General features: G+C 41.9%; 1 protein-coding gene across 1 annotated transcript in view; it reads left to right on the top strand.

The window, feature by feature from the left end:
- Window positions 1-7,599: 7,599 nt before the first annotated feature.
- The window catches only part of LOC311236990 (integrator complex subunit 5-like), a gene marked incomplete at both ends in the record, with an annotated part of 42,387 nt that continues 23,468 nt past the window's right edge, over window positions 7,600-26,518 (top strand). The window contains 2 exons of the mRNA XM_084324799.1: window positions 7,600-7,752; window positions 9,256-9,486. Of these exons, the coding sequence (XP_084180925.1) occupies window positions 7,600-7,752; window positions 9,256-9,486 (384 nt within the window). The remainder of the gene's footprint in view (window positions 7,753-9,255; window positions 9,487-26,518) is intronic.

The following is a 26,518-nucleotide window of genomic DNA, read 5'->3' as shown; positions in this document are numbered from 1 at the left end:
CCCCCGAACGCACCTCACTTCGGTGGAACCTGGGAACGAGAAGTACGTTCCATAAAGACAGCCCTGTACGCCGTGCTTGGGGCCCAGACTGTGGCGGAAGAAGTCCTAATGACAGTCCTCACGGAGATCGAGGGAGTATTGAACTCAAAGCCCCTCGGTTACGTCTCAAGTGATGTAGCAGATGTCGACCCAGTCACCCCCAACACACTCTTGATGGGGCGGCTGGACCCCGCGCTACCCCAGACAATGTACAGGCCTGAAGAAGCGAACGGCCGAAGAATGTGGAGGTACAGTCAAGTACTGGTTGACAAGTTTTGGAACAGCTTCCTACTCCACTACCTGCCGTCTCTACAGACCCGCCAGAAGTGGGTAAAAGAGAGAGACAATTTGACAGAAGGAACAGTCGTCATGATTATCGACCAGTCACTACCCCGAGCTATGTGGCCGGCTGGCCGCGTAAGCAAAGTGATCACCGGTGCCGATGGAAAGGTCCGAGCAGCTGAAGTGCTCGTCCAAGGGCGGACCTACACCCGACCCGTGGCGAGGCTAATAGAACTGCCAAGGCTCCCCGATACTATCGATGACGACCATGACCCTATGACTTTGTGAGTTGACTGACCTTACAGCGGACATTGAGTAGTGGACAGTGCGGTTAATCTGTCTCTGCTTAGCTAATTAGGTGGGACTAATTAGGGGGCGGCTGTTGTGAAGGATCAGATTAAACCGAATATATATATTTATTTATGGATATATATTGAATAGTATTTGTATATCGTTTGATATCCCTTGTATATTCCTTGTACATATACACGGAATATCCCTTTAGTCTACTAATAGCCCATAATAGTTCATTCTCTTATTGGACAAGGACCTGGCGCCAGGGACAAGCCCCTTGGAGCCAAGTTCAATGGTACCGACGAAACATGTCCCTACTAGCCCCGGCTCTGCGCAGGAATACGGCTACCGAAAAGAGAGTGGCACTATTTGTTCACCGTGCATATAAATATGGCGCAAGAAATGTAGAAGTCCTCTTATCCCTTAGTCCTTTACCCTTCTACCCAACTAAGTAACAGAACGTGAAGCCTCACCCCACGATACCGCGTGCGGTGTAGTATGGCCTGTTTGGCCTTAGAATAGCATTGAGACCTCGTGCGAATTAATAGCTGAATTGCCAGAGTTTGGCACCGTATTTCTATTAAGTAATAATAGTCTATTATGTATGGTGCATCGTGCGGTTAGAGTTCTAAAGTGAGCAGCACCCCCATCGCTTCCTCGTGTTATCTAGAGTCTTAACCAGGTTGGGCAGACCACACGTGGTGCTTTCATCCGAGGAGTTCTAGGCGAGGACCGAGTGGACCTGTACATTGGATTACCTACCCGACGACTGCTGAGCCCTATGCGGCATGGAATATATATTTGCTTTGGTACTTTGATTTGTGGAGCGGATAATCGCCAACACCGGTGAGTGTTGGATTTACCCCGAAAGGAGTCAAGGTGAGACGGCGCTCAGACCAGACTGAGGTCGCCTCGCTTCTTCTTCACTGTGGAGCTACAGCTACAGCCTACAAGAGAGCCAAGGTGTATTCATCTGTGGATCAAGATTCTACTGCACTGTCTTCTGTACGTGAAGTCTCCCTAGACATCGTTGACCAGACGGGATACAGCCGACGGCTCTCCTACCCCCCCTACTGGCTTACAACCGGGAGGACCCCTACAGTATATCCAGCTATAATCATTAAGTGTGCCATCGTTATAATTCCCTAAGAGCCAGGTTGTATACTTGCTTCCTGCGTAACCAGAGATTGGACATTCAGTGTTGATTTGCCTACGAGTACTCATTTGCCTTACAAGAGCATTCAAATCATAAATGTAATGGTGAATATTATATGTACCCTTTGCTATATATTAAATATTTGATTATTACCTTTGTGTGGACCTGGTTTCATGGTGGGAAAGTGTTCATCATATTTAGATATCGTGTACTATATGGTCAGTAGTTAAAGTACATAAAGCGGTAGTGGTTTAATGATACCATACTTATCAATACAGTCAGGGAATTGTACCCCTCAGTTACACTAGGTAAGTGTATTGTAGAGGAGCCAAAGCTATATATTTAGGTTATTGTATTATATGAATGTTTATATGTTTATTTTTATAACCTTACATTGAAACGGCATTAGGAATATTGATTGGATTTAGATAAAGTCATTGAACCGGATTATTTGTCATAATAGAACCTTCTAGAACATTCGTGATGTCACAGTATGATGTCATAGTCAACCATTCTAGAACATTTGTGATGTCACAGTATGCTGTCATAATGGAACATTCTAGAGCATTCGTGATGTCACAGTATGCTGTCATAATCAAACATTCTAGAACATTTGTGTACCTATATATATTCAACAAGTCTCAGGGCAAAGGGAAGGAGTCGGGTTGTGACAGAATGGAGTATAGTGGGGAGGAGAGTGAGAAAGAAGGGTGGGAAAGGGTGGGGAAGAAGAGGAGGGTAAGTGAGGGAAAGGGGAGGAACGACAGCGATGGGGGCGAGAATAGCCAGGGCAAGGGTAAGGGGTCGGGTGGTGATGATATGGAGAAGGAGGAGAAGAAGAGGGAGGTAAGAGAGGGGAAGGAGAGCAAGAGGAAGAAAGTGAGGGACGATAGCTCAAGTGGGTCAGAAGGCGAGGGTGGAGGAAATGATGTTGCAGAAGTGATTCATATAGTGGTTAGGCTTGAGGGGGAGAGGGGAGTGAGGAAAGTAGGTAGGCTCGAGTTGCCCAAACTCATTGTCGAGCAATTAGGTGAGGTAAAGTATGCGAGAGTTTTGTGGGATGGTAATCTGGCCGTAGGGTGTGGTAGTGAGGAGCAGGTGGAGAGGGCTAGGAAGATGAGGAGCATTGGTGGGGTGGGTATAAGTAAGGTAGCGAGAGTAGGGGAGAAGAGGGAGGGGGGATGTAAGGGGGTGATAGCTGTGTAGTTTGACATAGGGGTGGACGGTATAAACGGTATGAATTTGCGCTATGGTATGGATTTTGACTATACCTTATAACCGGTAGAGCAGCTCTAAAATAGCAATGACGTCATGTAACCACAGCCAGGGCGCGACTATTTCACTCGTATTTGCCCCTAAAAATAGATAGAATTAGTCATAATAGATGTGCGAACTGGAAAAGGTTATTTAGGAGCACAGAGGCTTCACGCAGTGTCATACGCCAGTACGTGGGGGGAGGCGCCAAGAAAGCCATGTTGCGTGAGGCTGCCATGCCTCAGATCAAAGGTCTTGAAATACTTAATGATTGCCACGAGAACCAGAAAATACTCTCTAAACTCCCAGACGGAGTGACGGCAAGATGGAATAGGAAAGTCGTAGACATGAACGACGAAACTCACACGTTCCCGAGCTTCAGCCAGTTTGTCAAGTTGCTCACACGTGAAGCCAAAATAGCTTGCAACCCAGTAACATCGATTCATGCCCTGAACCCACGGGAAGGTATGAGGGACCTGGGCGCAAGACGCAGGGACCTGGGAGCAAGGGTCTTAGCAACCAGTGTCCATGAGACAGCCGGCGCCACACGCTGTGTCCTTTGTGCTACGACCGGCCATAATCTACAAAGGTGTCGCAAGTTTATGCAGAAGACCATGTTTGAACGAAACAAGTTTGTTCGCGAAAATCAGTTGTGCTTTGGTTGTCTGAAGTCGGGCCATCGCTGTAGGGACTGTAGAGATAGAACCAACTGCGAGATCTGTGATAGAAGACATATGACTCGCCTCCATGATGATCACACCACGGAAGAAAGGATGACTCCAAGGTACAAATACTCCACCACACGACCAGGCAACGTCGTTTAGAGTCATCCAGAATGATGGGGACACGCATACCTCCACAATAGTTCCAGTGTGGGTGTCATCTACAGGGGAGCCAAGCCGGGAAGTCCTGGTGTATGCACTCCTCGATACACAAAGTGACACCACCTTTATCCTCGAGAAGACCGCAAAGGCTCTCAAAACCAAGGGTGAAGCAGTGCAGCTACAGCTCTCGACACTGGCTTCCAGAAACACAGTCGTGCCCAGTTGGAAACTAACTGGCCTACAAGTAAGAGGATTCTATTCAACCAAGCTAATCCCGCTGCCAGTGACCTACTCAAGAGAGTTTATCCCGGCAAACAGACCATATTCCCACACCAGGGACAGCGAAGGCATGGCCTCATCTGGCACATATAGCAGAGGATATCGCGCCGGAGCAACGCTGTGATGTTGGCCTGTTAATTGGCTACAACTGTGCTCAAGCCCTCCGGCCACTAGTCATGGTGGCTGGTGAGCACCACCAGCCGTTTGCAGTGCAAACAAACTTAGGCTGGAGTGTGGTGGGATGTGGTAACCCGGGTCGCAACCATGGAGATACAATCGGTATCAGTAACCATGTCCGTGTGAAGCAAGTGCTGCCAGATCTACCGTCCTCTTTAGACCTCACAAGTGAAGGGCACGATGTCGGTAGAACACAGATCACAGAAGTTGTGATACCTACAGATGGCATAAAGATGCTGGAGTCGGACGTGGCTCTTGCGGCAGAGGCCAGCCCCAGCGCTCAGGAGGAGCTAAGGTTCCAGTCGAACTTGGAACGCAGCAAACAAAGCACAGAGTCTACAAATTGGAGGTATGTGGTTCCGGAAGAGAAGCCAGCCGACCATGCCTCCAGAGGTCTCACCGCAGAGCAACTGATATCCTCTAACGGGCTCACAGGCCCAGACTTGCTTTGGCAGAACGAGCTACAAAGTGGAGAAGAAGTCAAGGTGGGAGTGAGCGGGGTGTCTCTGGCTACCGTAAAGAAGGCTCTAGCTCTCATCCAGGTCAGGATCAAGGGTACTGGAGCCTCTGGCTCTTTCAAGATCACCAAGGCTGAGGTTAAAGCCAAAAGGCCCGCAAGGAAAGCCGTTCCGAAAGTCACGAAGTCAGCAGCCAAGAACCCTGTCATGGCCAACGGGCCCACGAAGGCGGCAACGAAGAAGCCTGCTGCTTTCTGGGAAGGACAAATACGCACCATCAGAAGTGTCTGGACGTGGCTTGTCTTGACCATCAGAAGTGTCTTGACAGTCATAGCGCTTGGAACCAGCAGACCTCCGACCACGGATTGTCTCAATGATTCATCTAGTCCAGAGCCCCTGACACCAAACCACATCCTGACCATGAAGTCCACAATCCTCGCTCCGCCGCCCGGAAGGCTCGTCAAGGAAGATCTGTACCTCCGCAAAAGATGGCGGCGAGTGCAACTCTTAGCCAACCACTTCTGGACAAGATGGAAGAAGGAGTACCTCACGACACTCCAACCGAGACAGAAGTGGACCAAGGATCGTAGGAACGCAAGGGTCGACAACATTGTACTTCTACAGCATGAGTCCACACCACGTAACCAGTGGAGGATGGCAAAGGTTATCGAGGTGTACCCAGGGAGAGATGGGAGAGTGCGAAGACTTAAGTTGCTTATCAGCGACCCCAACCTGGATAAGAAAGGAAAGCGCATCTCCACACCAGTCCACCTGGAGAGGCCCATCCATAAGACGGTGACGCTGGTGGAAGCAGAATGAAGTCTCTTGCGCCCTCTATCTTTCTCTATATCTCTATCCGTCTATCTTTCTATCTTTCCCTCTCCCTCCAGGCGCAGGCTGAGGTGATTCGTCCTGTGGAGGCCAAGGACCATAGTTATTGTAGTTATTGCTTTACGTTTTAGGCAGTATGTGGGCAGTTATTGTCTCTAAGTTATAGTAAGAATCATATACAATGCTTATATATGTTTGGTGGGAGTGTAACTGCAGCCGTGTCATAGTGTAATTCAAGTTAAGCTTCAGTGTGATGTCATAGTAAAACCGGTTAGAACAGGCTAGAACGTTCTGGAACGGTGTGATGTCATAGCAGTGATGTCATAGCAGAACCTTCCAGAACTGCGCCCTACACTGTATAAATAGAGAGAAGTTACAAGGGTCAATCTCTCACTCCTCCACAACCATCAGCCGAGACACACCGACACCAGAGCGCCTAAATTTCCTCTCTTATTGCATGCAGTCAACAAGGTACGTTTGGGGCCGTAATGTGCTTGTAGGTTAAGTTCAGTGGGTTAAACAACCACCCTGGTGACCATTACATGAAGGATCCGGAAAACATCTATCGGCCCCCGATTTGACCCGCCCCCCCGCTGTCTCCATGACTGAACCCCAAACCCTCAGCTCTTAACGGTGGTTCCCAGGTCTGCTGTCCCGTTTTGTATCGGTTTATTTGACTCAGGAACAGATCATAGGGATGCCTCGATCACGTTTTTTGCCACCGATCACCGATCGTCTATGCGCCATATCGACCGATACCGATACCAATCGTTTTTGGTTTTATAAAAAATAGAAAATAAATTAAATATATACTTTATTTTTTATTTTTTATAAAATATATATATATTATATAATTATACTTGTAGTTGTATTATCTGCGAGACACCACGCAACAAGTCAAAATGCTTGCTATCTACAAACAGCTCCACTGTCTGTGTGTATACTCTGCTTTGGTCAAATCACATTCAGCATGCCCTCAGCAGGGTATATCTGCGGCTCAGCAGATATATCCTACTCCCTCAGCTAGCCCCTTTCGTGACTGCGATGCAAGCCAGGGGCTCGAATACGCATCGAATCAATGTTATAAGACATTGATATCAGGAGCTATCTGTAGCTACTGCTAGCCGGCTAGATAACGTTAAGACAACGCCTCAGTGAACTATTTAGTTTACTGGGACATTTCGTTTTGAACAGTGAGCTAACGTGAGCTACCTAACTAACGGAGGTATCATCCACTACTAGACTATTGCTGGAGCATTTGTTGATATCAGGAGCTATCAGTAGCCCGCCAGCTAGATACCGTTAGACAATGCCTCATGTATTAAACTAAAAGTGAATAGTTGACTGGGTCATTTAGTTTAAACAGTAACGATAGCTAGGTAGATAACGTTAGCTCACAAAGGTCCCATGCACCAGACTAGAGCAGACTGCCGGAGGCAATAGGAGCCTCTGTGTACCACACGCATGCTAACGTTACCACACCGTTCTGATGCCGTGTCGTATCGGATGGTGGAATTGTAACACTGTTAACGTTAGCATGCTAACTACACTCAAATCTGGTCTATTTCATTAGCATGCTAGTGGCTAGGTAGATAGCTTGGCTTTAATCGTACGCTTGTAGTCCTGACCTGCTGATAATGCAGGGGGTTCCCCCGGTACCTGGAAAACATGGAATTTATTTTTTTCATTTTCCAGGTATGGAAAAGTCATGGAAACTGAGAAAAAGTGAACACTTACATGGAAATTGAAACAGTTTTCCTGGAAAATTGTATTGGATGACGTGTGATGCAATGATCAAGGCCACAGGCATCAACTTTAACCTTAACCTAAGAGACTTGTTATAGCAATTGTACGCATCCACTTACAATGGTATTTTATAATACATAAAAGTACATGCAATACAATACAAATACATGCATACAATATACATACAATATATGTATATATATATGAGAGAGATATGATATCTTGTAAATACAGGAGGTGGAATATTGGAAATTGTCTAATGACGTCGGTCTTTCTCCAGGATGCCTCTGATGCCTCCGCTCAGCAGCCTCCCAACAGCCTGCAGGCGTCCACCTTCACCTCCAACATCACCACCAACATCACCACCACCATCTCCTCCACCTCCAACACCTCTACCTCAGCCCTTACCAACGTAAATATTTAATTTACCACAGCCGCATAAGATGCTGGAAAAGCTTGAAAATGCACCTTGAAAATTCTTGAAAAGTGCTTGAATTTTGCTTTGGAAAAGGTGTAAGAACCCTGTGTCTCAGTCTAGTGGTGAGAGCTGTGATCGGTTCGACTTGTGATCGTAGTGTTTGTTTTGGAGTTTTGCCACTACAAAACGTAAATATATTATATTTATAACTAGGGGTGTTCAATATTGGCTTTTTTACCGATATCCGATATACCGATATTGTCCAACTCTTAATCTCCGATACCGATATCAACCGATACCGATATATGCAGGGTTTCCCGCCCCCCAAAAAACAGAATAATTCCAGGTAATTAACATTACATATCTCTTTTTGATCCACTTTTTTTCTCCCATTTTTTTCTATATTTTTCTCCCATCCCAATTTCGTATCATCCAATTCAACCCTCCCCTGTCACGAACGCTGTTTCTTGCCTCCCACAAGCCGGCTGCAATGTGGACTAAGTCATACATAGCACAAGTCCCCTCCGGTACTTGAGGTAACAGCAGTCGCATCTTTTCACCTGCGCAGCTCGATCTCTCAGTGTCGAGGAGTAACGCGTGGGAGGCTCACGCTGCCCCCGACACTTCCTGATTCTACTGCGCAGGCGCACCAACCGACTTGTAGGAGTCGCTTGTTCACAACGTTCGATCCCCACCCTTCAGTTTTCCCTCCCCGTAATACGGCCAATGTGTATTACTGCGGACGACCAGCTAAACTGAAAACAATGTGGAGAGCTGGATTCGAACACGCGAATCCTAGCGTCTCCACACTGGTGGCGAGTGCCTTGCCCACTACACCACCTAGCCGCCCCCTAACATTACATATCTCTTGTCGTGGAATTAACACAACATTATCCATACTTTTGACAATAAATAAAAATAATAATTTGTTCTTACTTGCTTGCCTGGCTAAATAAAGGTTAAATAAATGTAAAAAAAAAAAAAAAAAAAAGTTTAAAAAAAAAATTGAAAACCGATACCGATATCTTCCGATATTACATTTTAATGCCAATATCGGCCGATAATATCGGACATCCCTATTTATAACATACATTAGCCTATGTGCCTTTTTTCCTGTGGTCGATTAGAACTTTATTTACATTTTCTGCTTGATATTCTGTTGCGTGGGCACACACACACTCGACCCTCTTCCTCATCTCTACCGATTCTACCTTCTCCATTTTGCCAACCTCTCTCTCTCTCACTCCCCCCCTCTCTCTCTCTTTCTCTCACTCCCCCCCTCTCTCTCTCTTTCTCTCCCCCCCTCTCTCTCCCTCTCCCTCTCCCTCTCCCTCTCCCTCTCCCTCTCTCTCTCTCTCTCTCTCTCTCTCTCTCTCTCTCTCTCTCTCTCTCTCTCTCTCTCTCTCTCTCTCTCTCTCTCTCTCTCTCTCTCTCTCTCTCTCTCTCTCTCTCTCTCTCTCTCTCCCTCCCCCCTCCCTCCCTCTCTCCAGCGCCCAGGACGACATCAAGTCGTTCAACAGTGGCGTGGACGCCCAGGGCCGTAAGCTCAGCGTGCGGGAGCATGCCCGCTGTGCCGTGCGCCTCCTGCGCTCCGTGCCGGTCTACCGCACCGCTGTGCTGGAGCACCTGGCCGGCGTCTACGACGAGCACGTCAACGCCTTCCTGCACCACCTGGAGATGGAGGGGGACGCCAGCGCCGCGGTCTCCAACCTGGAGAACATCATCCAGGTGGGACGGGCTGGGCCATATGGCCAAAAAAAATTATCACGATGTATATCACAATTAGGGATGTCCCGATCGCCTTTTTTTGCTTCCGATCCGATCCCGATCATGTGATTTTAAATATCTATCGATCCGATCGTTTCCGATCCGATCTTTCACATTAGTAATACATTTTGACGCATTTTTGTCAGAAACTGGCGGAGCGAGACAAGCCCCTCTGTTGCCTATAGTCCGGGGCGCGAGCTCGGAGGCTTTTGTTATTACATTCACCCTGAGAAATGTGCTTCTGCTTCATATGAGAAATAAAAGTTTCAATATATGTTTGCACATTAGTATACATTCAGTGTTCGACTTACGTAATGGTCAATTCTGGTCTGAAACGCCGACGATAATCCTCAGTCACGTTATCCTCCAGGTGAAAAGTTAGTCTGAAAACTTCGCCTCCAGCCTGTCCTCCTTGCAAACATTGCAACTGGCTTGACTTTCTATTTTAAAATGCTTAGTTCCAAACCTCTGACATTAAGTCTAGCTGCTCAAGTCAGTGGATATTAACCGTGTTAGCTCGCGGCATGCTTCACTGAGTCTCCACAACATAGCAGAGAGTAGCGTTAGCGTTAGTGTTAGTGTTAGCTCGCGGCATGCTTCACTGAGTCTCCACAACATAGCAGAGAGTAGCGTTAGCGTTAGCTCGTGGCATGCTTCCCTGAGTCTCCACAACATAGCAGAGAGTAGCGTTAGCGTTAGTGTTAGCGTTAGCGTTAGCTCGTGGCATGCTTCCTTGAGTGTTGTTGTGATGTGGAGCGTGTAGCCAGTCTAAATTAAAGGGATGTGTTTGTTGCAGCGGTGTAAATTAAAGGGGAATGTGTTTGTTGTGGACAATTATTCTGCTCTGTGTGACAATAAATACATTAATGATGATATATTATATGTAATTTAAAACCAAAACTAAGGCCTCCGTATGAGTTTAAGACGTGGACATGGTCATGTTTGTTGAATAAAATTTTTCTTTTTTTGACTGCCGATTTTTATTATTTTTTTTTCCCGATCCCCGATGCTCTGAAAAGCACGTGATCGACGCCGATCCCGATCACGTGATCGGATCGGGACATCCCTAATCACAATAACATTTTTCATATTCAGGGCTCTACAGTGCGACCATATTACTCGCATTTGCCCCTAATAATATGTGTGTGCGAACCGGAAAAATCAATTACTCGCACAGTGTGCGAGTGAAGATTACAACCTCAGTCGTGCTTTTTTCTCTCCGCTGCTAATCGTTCAAAAACTACAAGTCCCACATTGCACTCAAGCCAACGGTCCAATCACAGTAGAGTGACGTGACTGGTTTCAAGGGAAATAAAGGAAATGACCAATCGGAAGCTCATTTGCTTTTTTTACTGCCGGAAAGTCCGCCATTGCCCTAAGCGAGACTTTTCCGAGACAGTAACATTAAAGGTGACATGCATTATAAATGTCATTTTTCAGTCTCTAGCATTGTATTATAGTAATAGGAGTTAGTATCAATGTGTTTTTGTGTCTAAATACCATGTTGGCGGATTGCTCTGATTCAGCTCAGACCATTTCCTGCTAGATTTAATTAGGTCATCCTGATTTGAGCCATGTCGTGACGTCACCCGGGTGCTGGGTAGCGGACAGTGATGCGATTTGGCTCTGTGGTTTGAGCTAATGCCCGCCCACAATCTACCTCTACACAGCGAGTGGAAACCACTTCCTCATACTGCGGAGGCAGAGTGAAACCCGACACCTCTGCATGCACTCTGAGGGAGAGAGAGAGGGAGAGAGAGAGAGCGACCACTGTGCAAACACTCCGCGTGCAGGTCCCCCCCCCCCGCCCCGTGGAGAGCAGAATGAGGCAGGGGTTAGACTAGTGTTTTTGTGGCTCGTTTTTATACGTTTTTGAATACGTTTCATGTCCCTATTACACAGAAATGCGTTTTTTGGCGTTTTTTTGTGGATACGGCTGAAACGCTAAATTGTGTTTGCGTTTTGGAGAACCCCTAAAAAACGCGCCGACAACAGCCGTGTAGTCTGCACGGAGCCGTTGTTGCGAAAACGCCCATGCGCAGTAGATACCATCTGCGTGCCCTTCCGGTGACAACAGTGTGTGTGTGTGTGGGTGTGTGTGTGTTTGGGTGTGTGTTAGCTCCGTGTCCCAAATAGCTTCAGCTACCATGTGTTGTCAAGTTATTGTTATAAGTACCCCAGTCCAAGCTACAACAGTCTGCATTCCCTTAACAATTGTTTGTATTGAGCCGTATTGTATTGTACCCATATGCAATATGTTAAATAAAGTTTACATCCATTCATTCTGCTAGCATTACCGATTGCATGAGCAGCTGGCTAACGTGAGCTATCAGGATTCAGACCCTGTTAGCTCAGAGCTCCTCTTTCAACTTAACAAGCATTAAACAAAATGGCCCAGTCATCTATTCACCTTTGTTTAATACACACAGCGTTGTCTCTAATGTTATCTAACTACTGATAGCTCGCGATATCGTCAGTTTGGTGCTGGCTAAGTAGCGTGAGCTAACGTTAGCTTCTAGCCACAATGCTATACTGTTATAATGGCATACTCCATTGACGTTAGCATGCAGCTAACAATGCTACCGATCTTTTTTTAGACTAAACTATCCGCTCTTGGTGGTCACTTGTGTTGATGTTAGTTTTGTTTCATCAACAAATGACAGGCAGAACACACAGTGAATGTATCCGTTTTGTTTATTGCACTTTTATTAGGCTTTGCTGAAAAATAATTGCTGCATTGGGTAACTAGGCAAAAGATGGTGGCCGCCTTGTTGACATTTGCTTTGCAGGCACATTCAAGTTCTGATTGGTTGAAATTGCCTTCATGTTTGCCACCTACTGCCACCTACTGCTTTGGCAGTGTACTACATCAGTGTGCTCAGGTGACAAAAACGAAAGTGTGACTAGGCTGCGACGTCGCGGCGAAACGTATATGACAATTCAGTTCAGTTCAGAGTTTTTATTTGCCACATGGAATAATACAATCATAGTTTCTTCATTAAAAAATCATAAATAGCCATTCCATGGACAAAAGGAGCAGGAAGAAGAATAAATCTTATAATTATCTGCCCCTTATTCCTAAACTAACATGTATTTTCTTAATGGTCGGCGTATAACCTTATTTACACAAATAATAATTTATACCATTATAAAAGAAACACAATCCACAGTTAAACAAGAAAAATTTAAATAATAATAATAATGATAAAGAATAAAGAAGAAAAGAAAGAGAAGAGAAAAAAAAATATCTCACTATTCAGATCACATTTTGATTTTCATACTGACTAAATATTTTTTTTTTATAAATTTTTTTGAATTGATAAACACTGTTACATCCCTTAAGCTCGCTATGGAGAGAATTCCATAACTTTACACCAATAACTGAAGGACACATCTGTTTAAGTGTGGTACGTGCAAACTGATGTTTAAAATTGTATTTTCTCCTACTAAACTCACTTTCTAAATGAAAAAGATTTTGTAGTTTTTCTGGCAGTGTATTATTTCTTGCCCTAAACATAATTAACATTGTTTGAAACTTAACCATGTCTTCAAGTTTAATTATTCTAGATTTAATAAATAATATATTTGTGTGTTCTCGATAACTCACTTTATGTGTGATTCGTACAGCCCTCTTCTGTAGTATATATAATGGTTTTATATTTGTCCCATAAGTATTCCCCCATACTTCAACACAATAACTGATATAAGGTGAGATGAGTGAGCAGTAGAGTGTTCTCATTGCCTCATACTCTAACACATCCTTTACTTTATTCATAACAAAAATACTCTTGGACATCTTTTTTTTAACGTGTGCTATGTGCGATTTCCATGTTAATTTATCATCCATAATCACACCAAGAAAACGAAATTCATTAACTCTCTCTATATCAGCTCCATCTATGGTCAGTACTATATTTTCATCTAGTTTTCGATTGCCAAAAATCATAAATTTAGTTTTTTTCAGATTCAGTGATAGCTTATTTACATCAAACCATTTCTTTAGCTTTGTCATTTCATACACAATATATTCAGCTAGTTCCTTTAAATTATTTCCAGAACAAAAAAAAATTGTATCATCAGCAAACAAGACAAACTGTAATAGTTTTGAAACATCACAAATATCATTAATATATAAAAGAAAGAGTTTGGGCCCCAAAACCGAACCTTGCGGTACCCCACATTCAATCTTCATGAGCTCAGATTTGACATCTGCCAACTGCACATATTGTTGCCTATTGTGGAGATAGCTACTCAACCATTCAAGAACCATTCCTCTCACACCATATGAACGTAATTTAGAAATTAGAATAGTATGATCTAAGGTATCAAATGCCTTTTTTAAATCAATAAACACCCCTATTGTTAATTTCCTTTTATCTGTTGCTGTTGTTATTTCTTCAATAATATTCATTAAGGCAGTCGCTGTTGATCTGTTTTGCCTAAAGCCATACTGGCTTTCGCTCAGCAGTTTGTTCTTTTCCACAAAACCATCTAACTTATGCGAAAACAGTTTTTCAAGCACTTTCGAGAACTGTGAGAGCAATGACACTGGTCTATAGTTAGTGAAGCTGTGCTTATCTCCTACTTTGTAAAGTGGGATCACTTTTGCTACCTTCATCCTGTCTGGAAAAATACCTGTCTGAAAAGAAAGATTACAAATATAACAGAGAGGTTTTATTATACAATCAATTGTCTTCTTCACTATAATCATATCTATCCCATCACTGTCAATGGATGTCTTATTCTTTGACTTTAATACAATGGACATGATTTCTGCTTCACTGACATTTCCTAAAAACATAGACTGCAGTACTTTACTATCTCCTCTCCATCCTTCCTGTAATGGTTCATCGTGTTTTTGAATGGCATCTGCCAAATTTGGCCCCACATTCACAAAAAAAGAGTTAAATTCATTAACCACCTCATTCATGTTTTTTATAGTCTTACTATTACTAATGAAATGGCTAGGCATTTTTATGGACGCTGATTTATTTCCCATTACCTTATTTAGAATGTCCCATGTGTAAGTAAGTAAGTAAGTAAGTATTTATAAAGCACCTTTCATACATGTCATGTAGCTCAAAGTGCTGTACACAAATATAGGCATATATAACGATAAAAGCAATAAAGTCACAGTGATCAGTTAAGAGTGGTATGTTAATCAGCCGGTCAATGGTGGAAAAAAGTACCCTGGAGTTACCCATATTTTCTGAGATCATTTTGGAAAAATATTCCTTTCTCGCAAGTTGTATTGCCTTATTGTATGCGCCCATGGCGTCTTTGTATAAATTAAAGTGAGCTGTGAGTTTGAATTTCCTCCATTTTCGCTTGGCTATCCTACATTTTCTCTTGTTATCTTTAACATTGGTTTTATTTAACCATGGAGAGATTCTATCAGTTTTTACCTTTTTAACCTTCAGAGGGGCAACAGTATCTAACACTGTTGATAAGGTGCTGTGGAAGTTTTGCACTTTCTGATTTAAGGAGGATTCACTGCATTGGTCATATGATTTCATCATACTAGAGAATTTTGCTTCAGCTCTAGCGTCCAGAAGCCTTCTGTGAACTAGGAATTCGCTTCTGGTCTTATGTAATATTAGGCTTGTACCATAGAACATATATACGATATACGATGAATTGAAAATGGGGGACCCTGATGTAAACAAGACGAAAGTCTTTCTCTGGTCTGCATCCCCTTAACAATTGTATGTATTGAGCTGTACTGCACTGTACCCATTCTGCAATCTGTTAATAAAGTTTTCATTCATTCATTCATTCATTCATTCATTCATTCATTCATTCAACACACAATAATGGTCAGAAATTGGAATTTGTTTTACTGATACATTCTCAATGTTTAGCCCTGTTGTTATTAGTAGGTCCAGAGTGTTGCCATGTTGGTGGGTGGCCTCGTGAACATGTTGCATTAGTCCAAAACTGTCCAGTAGGTTCAGAAACTTTATATTTTTTTTATTTTCGCCTAACAATCTATTGTAATAATCTTTCTTGGCCCGTCTCATAATGAATACTAACTTATTCTTATACACTTTGTATTTAGTTTCAGCAGCCTTTTTTCTACATTTGATAAAATCTCTATACAGTTTGTTTTTCTTTTTACATGCATTCTCTAACCCCTTTGTTATCCATGGTTTTCTATTGTCATTACTTCTTTGTTTATGTTGAACCATTTGGCAGTGCCTATCGTAAAGTGTCCGATAGATATCCAAAAAAGTATTGTAAGCAGCATTGACGTCTTCTACATAGACCCCCTTCCATTCCTCATTCAAAAGATCATTCCTGAACATGTTTACAGCATCATCCCTTCTTAACCTTTTATATCTGTACCCATTCTCCTCCTTTGTTCTCTTCAATTGACAATCAAAAGTAACAAAAACAGGTTAGTGGTCACTTATATCATTTATGACTAATCCACTTATGATGTTATCCTTAAAGCTATTAATAAAAATATTATCTATTAATGTAGCAGAGGTTTCTGTTATTCTACTTGGCTTGCTGATCAGTGGATATAACCCTCTTCCATACAATAATTCAAGAAAATCTGCTGAAGCCTTGTGCTTAGAAACCTTTAGTAGGTCAATATTATAATCTCCACAAATAATAAATGTCTTATTTCCGTTTACCCTACTCAACAAATCATCCAATGTATCTGTAAATGTTTCTATCTTTGACCCAGGTCTCCTGTATATACAAGTAACAATTATATTGCTTATTTTTTCCATTTCGATTTCCACCGTTAAACATTCCATTATGTCATCAATAGCCATTGTCATATATCCAACTGGTTTACATTTAAAATCTCCATCCACAAAAAGTGCCACACCTCCTGCTTTCTTACTTGTTCTGTTTATATGATATAGTTCATACCCGTCAATGTGGAAATCAACACCCCTTTCATCATCCAACCATGTCTCCGATAAGGCTATCAGCTTAAACTTGCCTTTAAGAGTATTCAAATAGTCATTCATCTTATCAAAGTTTTTGTAGAGGCTTCTACAGTTGAAATGTATTAACGAAAATGTGTTATCTAATACTATACATTCACTAAATTGTTCCTCAGTATAATAATTACAATTGGCTTCAATGGAATTAAACACATGTCTTTCTGGGTCGATATCATATTCAAAGTCTTGTATTTTATCGTCACATAAATATTCGTCTGTTGATTCTGTCATATTTCATGGAATATATATATATATTCAACTGCTTTGCATTTCAAGTCACCGTCGACAAACACAGCTGCATTGTTGTTAAATTGTTCCTCTGTGTAGTATTCCCAGATTGGATTGATTGCATTACATAGATGATTTTCTGGGTCAACATCATATTCAAAATCATGTAATTTGTGTTCTGTGTATTCAGCTTTTGAGAGCGATTGGTACTCATCTCTATCGGTGTGCAGTCCCACTCGGTCATGTCCTTGTTCTTCCGTCATGATGGGTTTAGTCATCTGAATGGCTCCAGATCCTTCACCTCTCGAATTGTGACAACCCTGGCTTCTTCACGTGTCTTCCCGTTTAGCCGGATCATGATTTTACAATTCCTCGTCCATGTCGATTGGATCTTTTTCTCTTTTCGGAGGATGCGAGCCTGCCTTGCAATGTCCGCGTTCCTCCTGGTGAGATGCTCGTTAAGGTACACACCTGTCCCCTCCAGATTCCGCCACTCTCTCAGTAATGCCGTCTTGTCCTTTCGGGACACGAAGCGGATCACGATGGCCGGCTTAGAATGCTGGTGGTCCTTTCTGGGGAATGTGTAGCATGCTGATATGCTTTCGCTCTTGAGATCCATTTTCTTGCTTTTAAAGAATGTTATGATTTGTTGTTCCAACGTGTCGATTTCCCCTTGCGGGGCGTCGGCACCTCTGCTCTCTCCGGTCGTCACACCTGCATATGTTCGATGAGTGGTCTCCAGTCCACTTATGATCACGTCGTCCATTCTAGTGTACTGTTCCAACTCATCGATTCTTTTTTCCAGACAGTCGATTTTCTCGTATTTTTCTTTTAAGAGGTTTTTCAGTTGTTTCATTTCGCTCATTAACTCTGTAAATAGTTCCTGCTTGGACACCTTTTTGATTTCCTCAGACAGGGAGTGTAGAGACATCTTAATCTCCTCCATGTCATCCTCGAGTTTCCTTTGTTTGGCCGCCATTATTGTTATTTTGCCTTCTTATCTTCTCTGTTTCAGTAGTTTTCTAGCACTTTTGCTCAGTTATTTTTGTTAGTTTAAACAAACAAATTCACAGAGAATCCTTGCTGGTGCATGCGCCGCCATCTTGAAACGAAAGGTGTAACCGCAGCTTGATACAGAGGGAGAGAGTGAAAGAAAGAATAAAGGAAGAGAGAGGGAGGGAGACCACTGTGCAAACACTCCACGCGCAGGTCCCCCCCCCCCGCCCCGCGGAGAGCAGAATGATACAGTGAATCCTCCCTCTCTCACTCTCTCTCTCTCCCACCCCCCCTCTCTCTCTCTCTGTCTACCAGTCGCAGACTTTGTGGGCTGACTGTCACTCAAAGTGCTTATGGGCGGAGCCAGGCCATAACAGCCTGAAATCCTGAGGCTGAAAAATGATGGTTTTGAGTACTTGATTAGAAATATAAAACAATGCATCTTTTTTTGAAAAAAACCTTACAGATGTCTTCAATAGACTCACAGGAATTGTGTAAAGTTGCCCAAATAGTGCTAGGAATAGCAATGCATGTCCCCTTTAAGTTAACTTATTCTAGTCTTACCAATAGCAATAGATTTTAGAACACCTAGATTTATCGATAGTAATATAACGTTAATGCAACAAAACGAATGCCTTGCTTTGTTAATCATAACGTTGATGCAGTAGCGTATGTCGTTGTGTTGACTGTAACGGACATGAGAATAGCAACACTGTGTGTACACATTAAAATTGCGATTATAATCGATTCTAACATTTTGAAATCGATGCAGTTGAATTTTCCCCTTAGGATCGATGCATTGCGATGCATCGTTACACCCCTACACAAAAGTCACTGGCCCACTGTGTGTGTGTGTATGTGTGTGTGCCAACTTGGCTAGCGTTATCAACAGCAGAGGTGGGTGAAAGCGGTGTGACGTAATTGGCAGAATCGACTGTCAATCAATGGTCTACCTGACACGCAAACTCATAAACAATGTTTCTGTACTGGAGGTGTACAGTATTTCAATAGGCAACCCTGAAAGGATACTTTTTCTAGAAGAGCAACACTAGCCAAAACATAGGCATTGTATGCATAAAAGGGGCAAAAGCGAAGTGACTGTTACTTTTGTAGCAGTAGTTCAATGTTTGATTGATTGATTGAAAACTTTATTAACAGATTGCAGAATGGGTACAATACAGTACAGCTCAATACACACAATTGTTAAGGGCATGCAGACCAGAGAAAGACTTTCGTCTTGTTTACATCAGGGTCCCCCATTTTCAATTCATCAGGACATATATGACATACATGACATACAGATAGTCAGTACTGCTACATCTATACATTTATGACATACCAGATTTGCAAATACAGTACTGTTTGTGATACAGAAGGAGTCAAAAAAAGGGAGTATATACATTTGACGTAGAAACTGTACATTGGAGGAGGTTGGGTGGGGGGGGGGTTGGGTACATTGGGATATTGACAACCATACTGGGTAATTTACATTGGAGGTGGTTGGGGGGGGGGGGAGACACACTGTATAAACAAGCAAAACTGTACATTGAGGGGGGGGGAGGAGACACTGTACAAACAAACAAAATTGTACATTGGACTATTGACAAAACCATACTAGGTAAATTACTGTACATTGGAGGGGGTTGGGTTAGGATATTTACAGGGACCAGTTTTGAATTGCAGTCTCCCGTAGGTGTCCCTTGAGAGAGGTTTTGAAAGTGGGTAGTGATCCACATTCCTTTACAGCTTTGGGTAGGGCGTTCCACATTGATGTGGCATAATTGCGAAACGTGTTTAGTCCCTTATTTGAGCCGAATCTGGGTTTAACATGATTTGTGGAGCTCCCTCTGGTGTTGTGATCGTGGTATTCACTGACCTTTGGGAAGTATTTTGACATGTACATGGGTACCTTGGTCGTGTAGTGTATCTTGTAGACCAGGCCCATTGCAAGTTGCTGTACTCTGTCGTCTACTCCAGTGCTTCCCAATCCTCTCCTCGAAGCACCCCAGCCGTTCCATGTATTTGTTAAATTCCACCACCAGCACACCTGATTCAACTTAACTAGCCCTTTATTAGTTGAATCAGGTGTGCTGGTGGTGGAATTTAACAAATACATGGAACGGCTGGGGTGCTTCGAGGAGAGGATTGGGAACCACTGGTCTACTCTAAGCCATCCTAGGTTGTCAAAGTGGGCAGGGGTGAGGTGGGTTCTAGGAGTAAGGTCAAGCAGTAGTCTGACCAGTTTGTTTTGAGATGTTTGTAATTTTGTTTTTAGCGCCTTTGAGGTGCTTTGGTACCATGAGGTGCAAGCATAGTCGTAGTACCCCTGAATGAGTGCTCCTGCCAGAGTCTTCAGGGTATTCTTGTTTACCAGAGAGGAGATCCGGTACAAGAATCGAGTTCGTTGGTTGACTTTTTTTATTACATTGGATGCCATTTTGTCACAGGAGAGATTAGCCTCTAGGATGGAACCCAGGTAGGTAATTTCATCTTTCCTTGTGACAATATTGTCACCCACTGTAACTGAGAAGCCGTCGGTCTTGCTGAGTTTGTTATTTGAACCGAAGAGAATGGACTCTGTTTTGCCCATGTGTAATGATAGTTTGTTATCAGCGAGCCATATGCAGATTCTGCCTAGTTCCGAGCTGAGGGTTTTTTCAACCTGTAACTTGTTCTTGTCAGAGACCAGCAGGGCTGAGTCGTCCGCAAACAGGAACAAGTTGCAGTCACAAGTTGACGACATGTCATTTGCATAAATTAGGAACAGTAGCGGTCCTAGTATGCTTCCTTGTGGAACACCACAGCTCACTGTGAGGGGGGGGGATAGGGTACCGTTTACCTCCACCATCTGTTCCCTCCCCTTAAGGTAGGATTGCATCCAGCTCACTGATAGACTATCAAAACCAATTGCTTTTAGCTTGTCAATCAGAATGGAGTGATTGACCGTGTCAAAGGCCTTTTGTAGGTCCAGCATGACCATGCCGCAGTATTTGCCTGCGTCCACCTCTTGTTTGATGTGGTCATTCAAATAGAGAAGGCATGTGTCAGTGGAGTGGGATGTTCTGAAGCCAGATTGGAATTCGTAGATTCGATTTTTTTCCGCTAGGTACTTTTCGACCTGTTCATAGACTATTTTTTCCATGACTTTCGAGATGGAGGTGAGAATAGAAACAGGGCGGTAGTTGCCTGGGTCTAATTTGCTGCCCTTTTTGTGCAGAGGGGTCACCCTCGCAATTTTGAAGTCCTTGGGGACGTGTCCCTGTTTTATGGAGAGGTTTATTATGTGTGTGATGATTGGGGTGATGGCGGCTGCTGAGTCTCTGAGGAATTTGGAGGGGATGTTGTCATGGCCTTGTTAGGTTGGAGGGCGCTCAGTTTATTGAGTACCTCATCTGTTGTTACCATTTCCAGCTTGAAGTCGTCCTTGCGGACCCCTAGGTTTTTGTAGTAAGCTACTATGTGTTCTACCCCATAACGCCCTGAGTGGGAGGGTAGTTTGTTTACCAGTGTTGTGGCTATGTTTGTGAAGAAAATGTTTAAGTAATTGGCTACATCCAGCTTGTCTGTGATGAGCGTGTTGTCCGTTTTTATGTTTATGTTTGAGAATCTCGTTTTGAGTTTTTTACTGCATCCTAGTTGATTATTGAGTAATTTCCAAAGTTCACGTGGTTTGTTTTTGTTTTCCTCAGTTTTGTCATTGATGAAATTCTTTTTTGCAGTTTTGATCATGGAGTTTACGTCGTTTCTTAGTCTGTTTCTTTCTAGTTTGAGTTCAGTCACGTGGGCTTGGAGTTCACTGCTCGTGCTTTTAGTAAGCTTTGACTGACTTTTACGAAACTCAGAGCATTTTTTGTCTCTGGTTTTCATAGTGGCCAGTATTTCGGAGTGCATCCACGGCTCAGCGCGATTTTTTACCCTGGTGGTTCTTAGGGGGGCCATGTCGTTTAGTATTGTTGAGAATTTGGTTTTGAAGCCAAGCCATGTTTCTTCAACCAGTGTCCCATTGAATTCATTTGACCAGTCCAGACTCTCCAGTTCAAGGTTGAAGGCCTCGCTAGAGTAGGTTTTGAGGTCTCTAGATGTGACTGTTTTGTGGCAGCCAGCCTTTGGTTTTGTTTTTTGCGGGTACAGAATATCATATAATGATCATGCCTTTTTTATTAGGCCTAGTTGTTGGCTACAACTTTTCCACAGTAGGCATTAATCACTTAATAGTTCAAATGTCTGTGTCCCATTCCCGTTTGCACACGCAGATACACACACACAGTGGGCCAGTGACTTTGGTGGTATGTGCTATTGCACAGATGTGTGTCCCGTTTGTACACAGTACAAATATACATTTATAAAAAACTCTGTTACTTGAAATATTTTCACTGTGCTCCTAAATATTTTTGTGTGCTCCTAAATTTCTGCACCTGAGGAAGCGATAGCGAAACGCGTTGTGCAACAATAAAAAAGCAAAAACCAGTCCTGTGGAGTGTGCGGTCCCTTCTTTCCCTTGAAGGTATTCTCCTTTTAGTTTATATATATATATATATATATATATATATATATATATATATATATATATATATATATATATATATATGTATGCACTGGTATCGGATCAGTATCGGTATCGGCCGATACCCAAAGCTTAGGTATCGGAATCGGATCGGGAAGGAAAAAATGGTATCGGAACATCTCTAGCATTAATCTAAATAAATCTACCAGAGGATATAGGTGCATTAATCTAAATAAATCCACCAGAGGATATAGGTGCATTAATCTAAATAAATCCACCAGAGGATATAGGTGCATTAATCTAAATAAATCTACCAGAGGATATAGGTGCATTAATCTAAATAAATCTACCAGAGGATATAGGTGCATTAATCTAAATAAATCTACCAGAGGATATAGGCGCATTAATCTAAATAAATCTACCAGAGGATATAGGTGCATTAATCTAAATAAATTTACCAGAGGATATAGGTGCATTAATCTAAATCTACCAGAGGATATAGGTGCATTAATCTAAATAAATCTACCAGAGGATATAGGTGCATTAATCTAAATAAATCTACCAGAGGATATAGGTGCATTAATCTAAAGCGTGAGTTGAAGCGGCTCATTCCAAGGAGCAGATTATAATAAAAGACTGACTTTTCCAGTCTGGTCTGTCTGCAGGGAACCTCTAGTGTAGCCAGTCATTTGAGCGTCAAATAGGGTTCATATTTCCATATGTCCATATTTGTCATATGTGGATGCTTTCAAGAAGGGCCTCAAAACTCATCTTTTTAATAGAGCCTTCTTTTGATTTTTATCAAATTTTTTGCTCCACACATTTTATGTTCTTTTACCAATTTTATTTATTCTATGTTTCTCTTACTCTGCTACTAGTTTTAGTGTTCTTTTGACTCCTTGCTAGCTTTAGTCCTGCCTATTCTTTTTTTATTCTTTCTTCCTTTACTCTTGCTAGTTTTTATGTTCTTTTAAAATGTAGCGCTTTGAGATTTGCTCCACAATTATAAAGCGCATTACAAATCTAATATATTATTATTATTATTATCCGTCATTCCCAGAGAGCGCTCCCCCCACTGGGGGGCGCTACGATGGAACCACGGTGTAGAACAGGAGGATGCGGTCCCAATCCAAACTCTCATTCTGCTGTACGTTGCTACAACTAAACAGTGTAAACAATTATACTTAACTCTGAATATAAAAATGTGAGAAAAATAAATAGTGTAAACAAAAGTGCAGATGAGGGTCTGTATATGATACATTACAATAAATATAGGCAATAAAGAATTTGAGTCTGAATATATATAAATACTATGAGTAAACGGCATACACAAGGTACCCGAACTGGCACGATAGTAGGGATGTGCATGACTGACCAAAATCATTTTCGAATAGACTACTGTTCTTAAGACAGAAAATGTTTCTCTGAAATGTAATTGAGTAAAAGTACAAGTATACAAACCTAATAATACTCGACTAAAGTACAAATCCCCAAAAACAGTACTTAAGTATTGTAACAAAGTACAATTACTCAAGTACTTATGTTTCTGGCAATAGAAAATGAATTACCATCAGGGTTTCCCATTAATTAATTACCCGGGCCGCCACAGTCTAATTAGTCCCGCCACAGTTGTATAATGAACTAAAAATAATTTTTATTAATTTTTTTTTCTTTTTTTTTACTTTTTTTTTTTAAATATAAAATTTGCCAATAGGGATGTATCAGTAGTATTGGCAGTGGTAGTAGTCGTAATAGTAATCCACTATATTTTTTTATTTTCTAAAAAATAAACCAGTTCAACACAGGTAACCACTTTTGCTTAATTTCTTTGATGGCTCAAATGTATGCTCTAGTCCAGTGGTTCCCAAAGTCGGGGTCGCGACCCAAAGGTGGGCCGTGAGCAGCCACGGGAGGGCTGCGAGATGATAAAAAAAAAATAAAAAATCTTTTTTTTTGTGTCAGGCCACTGAACTTAGAAGCAGGCCAGGACAGTGTTTCTAGTTGTATTCTAAAATTCTATTCTATTGTATTCTAAAATGTGACTATATGGTTTTATATTAACTTAATAAATAAACAAAAACGAAAAATCGACTTATTTCAACAAACATTTCAAACTAAATAACAGATTATGCACATAAAACGCTGAAAACAACCGAAGCAACAATAGTATTTTAATGAGGCTATTATTATTATCATTATTATTTTGCAACAAGTTAGCCCTCTCATAAATAGCACATATAAATGAATAACTAACTTGAACTAACTTAATAGGATTGAAGTGATATTTGGCTTAAAAAATCGGTCGCCTGAAAAAAGAAAAAAAAAGCCTGACGATGTGCATTGGGCCGCGGCTCTCTGACGCCTTATTTTCTGGGTCCCGGCCTGAAAAGTTTGGGAACCCCTAGTCTAGGGGTTCCCAATCCTCTCCTTGAGACACCCCAGCCGTTCCATGTATTTGTTAAATTCCACCACCAGCACACCTTGATTCAACTAATAAAGGGCTAGTTAAGTTGAATCATGTGTGCTGTTGGTGGAATTTAACAAATACATTGAACGGCTGGGGTGCTTCGACGAGAGGATTGGGAAGCTCTAGTCGAGTTTGTGGTTTGAGCACAAAGATCATCATAGATCTAGCCTCTTTATTTTGCTCTCAACGTGCACCAGATTGATGCATTTAACTTTAAAATGTACAACAACAAAAAAGTTCTCTGAAAATCCTGTGGGAAACACTGTTACCCAGGCGTGCGTTCCTGAAATCAACTGGGGTTGCACGCACCTAATGGCGCCACGTGCACGCGTGCTCCCGCGAATGCGCATAAATGTCCCCTCGCTTGAGCACAGACTACAGACAGTGCCTACTTGCCTCTACGAATGGAATGTAACACTTATCATTCACAACAAGTTAGGTGTGAATGTATCTGAGAACGTATTTAACACACCTGACGACCGGCGCTATTGATATGCAAAGTAGCCCAGGTGGGTAGGCTACTTATAGCGAGTACTTATCTTACCCTGGGCCTGCACGGAGTGCAACCCCGTCCCATGACGAACGCATGCCTGCTGTTACCATGCAACATTCAAAAAAAATCATGGCTAGACAGAGTGTTTATAATTTTAGAGGGACATTAGCTTTAAAGCAACCTACGGTACATACAACTCTTAAAAGTATGTGCATTGCAGTTTGTGGGGTATCACTGGAATGGTCTGGAGGTGAGTATAAAATTAAGCAAAAATATCAATAAATTTAAAGGCAGCTATAAACAAGCACTTATGGACACATATAAGCGAGAGGAGCTTGAGCAGTAATGTGGATAATTGGATATATAAAAAAACTGTACTTTTATTTTATTTTTCATTGTTATATTATTTTTATTAAATTATAATGTCAAATATTGTAAGGAAGGGGCAGGGCTTGATACGTATTTTTTTTTTTACCTCCCCCAGTTCCTTCTCGAAAACTTATTGTATGGAAATAGTCTTTGACTATTTACCTTTTTTGTTTTTTAAACTTGTTTTATGTTTCTATGTTCGAGACAAATAAAAATCAAATCAAATCAAATACTTTTCTTTTTTGATCAAATAATTTTTTTCAAATTCTTTTTTTATGACCGAACACAAATAACATCGACATTGACATCATCAACAATAATAACAATAATAATAATAATAATAATAATAATAATAATAATAATAATAATAATAATAATAATAATAATAATAATAATAATAATAATAATAATAATAATAATAATAATAATAATAATAATAATAATAATAATGACAAGATATAACTTTTAAAGAAGTATTAAAAAAAATCCCAACAGACTTAAAATGAGTGATAATTATAAAAGCAAAACAGAAAGTTATTAAGTTGTTCATCTATTACAGGGCTATTCAACTGGCGGCCCGCGGGCCAGATCCGGCCGGCGGGATGATTCTGACCGGCCCGCCAAAGATTACATGATAATAATTTTTCTTTTTTTTAACTTTTTAACTTTTCATGTCAACGTTAACACGCACAATTGAGCCAAAAGTCACTCAATTAATGACAGATTTCATTGATAAATTGAGGGAAAACTTTGCAAGTCGATTTGATGAATTTGACATGTCCAGAGAATTGATGCATTTTGTGAGCAACCCATTTGCCAATGTAGCTGCTATTTCCACAAAAGGACAAGAGTTCCTTGCATCACTTCACATTGATGAAGGTCTCCTGCAACTTGAAATAATTGACATGCAAGCATCATCTGCTCTGAAGCAGGCACTTGAGAATGAATCCACCACAACATTTTGGATAAAGTGT

Source organism: Notolepis coatsorum, assembly GCF_963971535.1.
Source record: "Notolepis coatsorum genome assembly, chromosome: 11".
In the NCBI taxonomy this organism is placed as follows: domain Eukaryota; kingdom Metazoa; phylum Chordata; class Actinopteri; order Aulopiformes; family Paralepididae; genus Notolepis; species Notolepis coatsorum.
This window is presented reverse-complemented; position numbering and strand designations above follow the sequence as displayed.